Raw genomic sequence first — 5,829 nt, forward strand, 5'->3', positions numbered from 1 at the left:
GGGTCTCATGGTTTTTCCTTACATTGGAGTTTTTTTATGTGTTGATTTATTGTGATTGTTTGTTTAGTTTGATGAATGATTTATCTTATTTTTAATTGCACGAAGGGAGAAAACAATTGATAATTATATATTGTAAATTTTATTATATCAGTTCCTTTCCCAACAGGAATTCTACTGGTTGTGGACCCATGTCAACCTAAAAGAGAGAAACAGGGAAACAAGAAAGTATTCTATAACTATGAGAGCCAATGGAAAAGAAAAGAAGAAGAAAAGGACATCTTACTAAGAAACAAAAACATATTTTTATCAAAAAATAGTTGGCTTAACAACTAGCAAATTTTCAACATGTGAATGAGACCATCGCGACACACAAAGTAGTGGCAAATTCATCGACAACAGTGTGCCTAAGGTCAAGAAATCTAAAAGCACCAATCTGCTTTCCCATAATAGGAATTCGATAATGGCTGAAGAAAGCAAAAAGATACCGCAAACAAACAATAATGTCCGCCTCTTCCTTCAACACCCAACCATAATTTGAAAAGTGCAGAGGAGATCATATAAATAAATATAATCCATGTAAATCACAGATGGTCATTTTGAAACGCAGTCTTAACCTTGGCTTTATTTCCTTGTTCTTCAAAGTCTCAAACATCATTGTCTTCCGGTATTCACACACATGATTATACAACACAACATACATAAACTCAAAATTATCATCTTACGTAATACAGCTACTAGTAGCTTGGTAAAAATAAGGAAATTATATATATATATATGGCTGGCTGTGCCTTTTGCAGCCATTCTACAGCAATGCTGGTGCGACAGAGGATTGTGATCCAATCCTCCTCCTTCTAAGGCGCTCTGCAATGATGAATGCAAGCTCTAGAGATTGTGAAGCGTTGAGCCTGGGATCACAGTGGGTATGGTAGCGTGAACTCAAATCATCAAATGTCACAGTCCGCGATCCACCAATGCACTCTGTCACATTCTGGCCTGTCATCTCTAGATGAACTCCTCCTGGGTGGCTTCCTTCTTGCTCATGCACATCAAAGAAGGCTCTCACCTCCGCCTGCCCAATTAACGACGTAACAACATCAGTCAGGGATATGCATAATGAAAACGATGCCATCATGCTGTAAACCTCTGTTTTAAAATGATAAAAACAGGCTTATCTGATAATAATTGAGAAGGGCATCATTTGCACAGAGTTTCTTTTTTTTGGAAAATATTTCCTAACCATAGCATAAACAACAATCTTACAACCACCCCCCCTCTCAGAATGACCCATCACATAGGTCCGGGAATTCATTCCCACTGGTATATAGAGCACAGAGGAAAACAACATCCAATGAACATGATAAATGTTTATTGCAAAATAGAATTCGAAGTCAACTTGCAGATAAAGATCTACTTACCTACCCACCAAAGCCATATAGTTACCTACTCCAACTATTCTAGGCCTCATAGGAGAAGTCACTATCTCACCTACCAACTCAGCTCAACTAAGACTCAGGCATAAACTAGTTAAGACTGGTTACACGAATCCTTTTCCTCTACTGTATTATGTATAGTACACTATCCCACCTGCCACTCTTGATTTTGATTGCCTTCATGTTTATTAATTCTAGGAAATCAAGTAGGCTCTTATTCAAAGCCACGGAATGCCCCCCCACCATTTTCAACCTTGGAACTAGTTGCTCAGCCTCATGAATGAGCCAAAATTGATTGCACTTCTTGAAAGATAATTCAATTGCAAGCAATGATTGATATGCATGACCCATTTTACAAGGATAAGATCCAAATAGTTTCATATAAGCTCATTTTGTTGGATGCATATTAGGGAAATAAAATTTCTTTTTCCAATTAGTTCTAGTAAACAGGGGCCAAAGCTAATATCTTGTCCGGTTCCTTTATTTCTCCCCTTGTTTTCCTCCCTCTTAATTTGATTTTTGTATGATTCCTTGTGCTAAAGCATGTGATTTCCTTCAAATACCTAAAAGCCCTTACTTAAAATCACAATTTAAACTCCTAAACATTCTTTTACCGTCTCATATGAAATCCACAAATAATGCTAATCAATTAATTCAAGCGAAGATATAAGCATCATACCCTGATGGAATCAAATGGGCGAGTTTTCAGACCGCATGGAGCCTTTATGGTGTTTCCATGCATAGGATCACTGACCCATGTGACAATTTGCCCAGCCCTGCGAACAGCCCTGATTAGATGGGGAAGCTTCACTCTCATGTTCTCAGCTCCCATTCTAGTAATAATTGTTATTCTGCCTGGTTTATTCTGGGGGTTGAAAATCTCTATGAGCTTAACTAGCTCATTTGGATTCATCTTATCACTGACCTGCAGCACAGAAGCTAGATTGCATAAAAAGTCGGAAGCACCAAATTACAAAATGAAGACTGAAAAATAAGAATAGTGATATTAAGGATCCACTCAGATTCAGTTTGTTGCCAAGTTAAATTTGGATAAGAAATGCGAAAAAGAAGAAACAGAATTCCATAAGCATAATCACAAGAGCACCAGGTTTGGCCAACATCTTAAGAATATGTGTTGATTACTTAATTTAAGGAATCTTGACAACGTTTTATGGTCAGGATCACACAAAAAAAAAAAAAAAAAAGAAGCCAGAAACAAGGGCAGACAAAATTTCCTCAGTGGGGTAAATTTAATCCACGCAAAAGAACATGTAGGCTAAGATAGAAGTCCCTGTGGGCATTTTTACTCTATAGACCGCAATAAATTAACAGCTCAAGTGAAAAAGACCTTTGTTTACTTATAGTATTATATTCGAAGCTATTTTCTTTGACTTGTATTTCAAAATCCTGAACTATTCTAATAGTTTTGTTCAAGTAATTTAGTATTTAAAAGCATTTTGATGAGGAACCAAATTATTCAATGATCTCACTGAAGAACTAAAAAAGCTCCTGCCCATGTCATTCCTAACCAAACTACTTATTTTAAAATCTGTCTTGTGAGTTTTTTGAATAATAATAATAATAATAAACCGATCTTTCTAGCAGCCAAAAATGAATTACTGAAATATGAACTGGCCGGCTAGATTAAAAAAAGAAAGAAAGTTACCTTAATTCCTAGGGGATTTGCAACTCCTCTCAAAAACTCGACATGAGCACCATCTAGCTGCCTGGTACGCTCTCCAACCCAGAGAAAATGGGCTGAGCAGTCATAGTAGAGACCCGAAGTTGAATCCAGCCTAGTAAGTGATTGCTCATATGGCAATAGCAAGCACTCATGGGATGTCCAGAACTCAGTAGTTGTCATGATAGGATGATCAACAGTGAGACCAGCTGCAGCCATGAATCCAAGGGCCTCATCGACCCGGTGGGCAAGTTCCCGGTACCTATCATATGAAGACAATTATATATATACATATTATAGAAGCAAAATCTGACCCAATTATGATATGAAATTAGCAATGAACTGAAATCATTTCCATCCAAGATAAACATGTTATAAAAGGAAGATCTAGCCCAGTAACAGTACGAGTATAGAAATGAACTGAACCCATTTCCATCCAAGATTCTAATAAATATTCTTAAGAGAACCCATCATAACTAACACAAAGTGAAGTGGAAATTGCAGCACCAAAAAAAGAAGGTGACTCTTTTAAACAACAAGTTTAAAGTGATATTAATGGCATCGCATGAAGGAGGGCATAAAGCCCATCATAACTCCATATAGCAGCAAAACCATTAAAATCAGAGCATATTGGCGAGCACGTGGAGAGGATCTTAGAATCTAAATTCTCAAAGGCCAATCATAGGGGAACAGTAAAAAAACAACTTTGGTTGCCTTGTGCGGATAATTCAGGCATAGATAATTGTTGAGGACCGACCCGACTGGTTGCTCGGTTAAAAAGAAAAAAAAGTGCAGACACTATTTCATCAAACTCTAAAAAAGCAGCAAACATAAATAACCAAAAATAAATTGATTCAGCTTTTTACCGGTCCCTATATGAAACTCTCTCTAAAAAACATCAAAACCAATCCAAAAACCAGATAAACGGAATATCTCCATAGAAAAAGATTCCAAAATTAAACTATTTACCTGTCTCCTTGCTCACTGTGCTCTGTGAAATCCAAATTCCATTGAGTAACCCTTTGCATAGCGGCATAACCACCAGTAGCAAAAGCCCTAAGTAGATTCAAAGTAGCAGCTGATTGACAGTAAGCCCTGATCATCCTCTGAGGGTCAGGTATCCTCGACTTCTCATCAAAAGCATCTCCATTGACATTGTCCCCTCTGTAGCTTGGCAGTTTCACTCCATCTTTTTCCTCAAATGGATCCGATCTCGGCTTCGCAAACTGCCCTGCCAACCTCCCCACCTATAAAACAGCATCCAGGCATTTATCCCAATTTAGTAAAAACCAATAATTCTCTTCAATATGAAAAAAAACCCTTCTCATGTGATTCTACACTGCAATACTAACAATTCAATTAGGAAGGGGAAAAGAAAAACCTTGATAACAGGCATTTGACCACCGAACATCAAAACAACACCCATTTGAAGAAGAATCCTGAAAGTGTCCCTGATATTATTAGCATTGAACTCTTTAAAACTCTCAGCACAATCACCTCCTTGCAACAAAAACGCATTGCCCATAGCAGCCTCAGCAAGCTTCTCCTCTAAACTCCTGGCCTCACCAGCGAAAACAATTGGAGGGAACGCATCGAGAGTTTTGAGAACCGAATCAAAATCTTCTTTGTTAGGATATTCAGGGAGTTGCAAGGCCTTCTTTGATTTCCAGCTTTCAACTGTCCATTTTCCAGCACCCACATTGACTGTTGGTGCAACGGTTGTTGCTTTAGTGGATGTTGCTGCAGGTGTTTTAGTGGGTGGTGGTGATTTGGAAGGATCGGCAGAGTGGACAGCGGAGATGTGGAGGGTGGACCTGGAAGGTTTAGTGGTGAAGAAACAAGGCTGATGGGGTTTGTTGGAGGGGATCAAGGATCTGGAAGGGATTATGGAACTGCTAGTTAGAGACATTGTGTCTTGCTGATTTTGGAACACAAAGGGAGGGGCTTGTGCTTTGTGAATGGGAGAGGGTACCTGAAGTGGAGATAGAGAAACAAAGGAGGTTTTTATAGGGACGTTTGGTTTGGTGCAAGAGAGGAGAGGCCCGGGAGAGGGTGGTGGAGTCTGGTAAGAGACATGGTGGTGGTTGTTAAGGGTGTTTTGGGGAATATAGAGGATATTCTGGGTGTATTTTCGGGAATTCGCAGTAGATGTTGGGAGGAAAGTCAATTTGTTTTTTTGTTTATTAGGAGCACGAATTTTTCACCTACTTTTATTAGAGGCAGCCGGCTGGTTTCATCGCTCTTTCTATATAAAAAAAGAAAGAAAGAGATACCAATATCTTTTTTTTTTGTTTTTATAATAGTTTGGTATCTTTCAATATATAATTATTTTCAGTGTCAATATATAAATCAGGTGCTTCATTATTTGCATTTACTAAGAAAATAAATAACAAGCTTTTTCACAAACCGATAATCAAAATCAAACATTAAAAAGCTTCTTTCCTTGCGCAGTCATTGTTTGGGAAGTTAGGAGAGCATGGTATTTATGGCGGAATAGCCGAGCCGAGCCTATCCTAGCCAAGCCTAGCCTAGCCTAGCCTAGCCTAGCCGAGCCGAGCCGAGCCAAGCTGAAGAACATCACCTCACCTACCCTTGTCAAGATGATCATAATAAAAGCGACAAATTGATAGGGGGATATATGGTTGCAATTACAAGCAGACCCTTTATGATTGACAAAAACTACCCTTCGTAATCTGTGGGCTACCAAAGAGATATTTC

The 5,829-nt window shown here is 38.5% G+C and overlaps 1 protein-coding gene across 1 annotated transcript; it reads right to left on the reverse strand.

The window, feature by feature from the left end:
• Window positions 1-594: 594 nt before the first annotated feature.
• On the reverse strand, window positions 595-5,147 carry LOC118050456 (phospho-2-dehydro-3-deoxyheptonate aldolase 1, chloroplastic). Its single transcript, XM_035060800.2, has 5 exons — window positions 4,493-5,147; window positions 4,081-4,358; window positions 3,097-3,373; window positions 2,110-2,355; window positions 595-1,069 (listed from the first exon to the last, which is right to left on the reverse strand). The coding sequence occupies exons 1-5, from the start codon at window positions 5,018-5,020 to the stop codon at window positions 803-805; spliced, it is 1,596 nt and encodes a 531-aa protein (XP_034916691.1). The 5' UTR covers window positions 5,021-5,147; the 3' UTR covers window positions 595-802.
• Between the last annotated feature and the right edge of the window lie 682 nt (window positions 5,148-5,829).

Source organism: Populus alba, chromosome 5 (genome assembly GCF_005239225.2).
Source record: "Populus alba chromosome 5, ASM523922v2, whole genome shotgun sequence".
Classification (NCBI taxonomy): Eukaryota; Viridiplantae; Streptophyta; class Magnoliopsida; order Malpighiales; family Salicaceae; genus Populus; species Populus alba.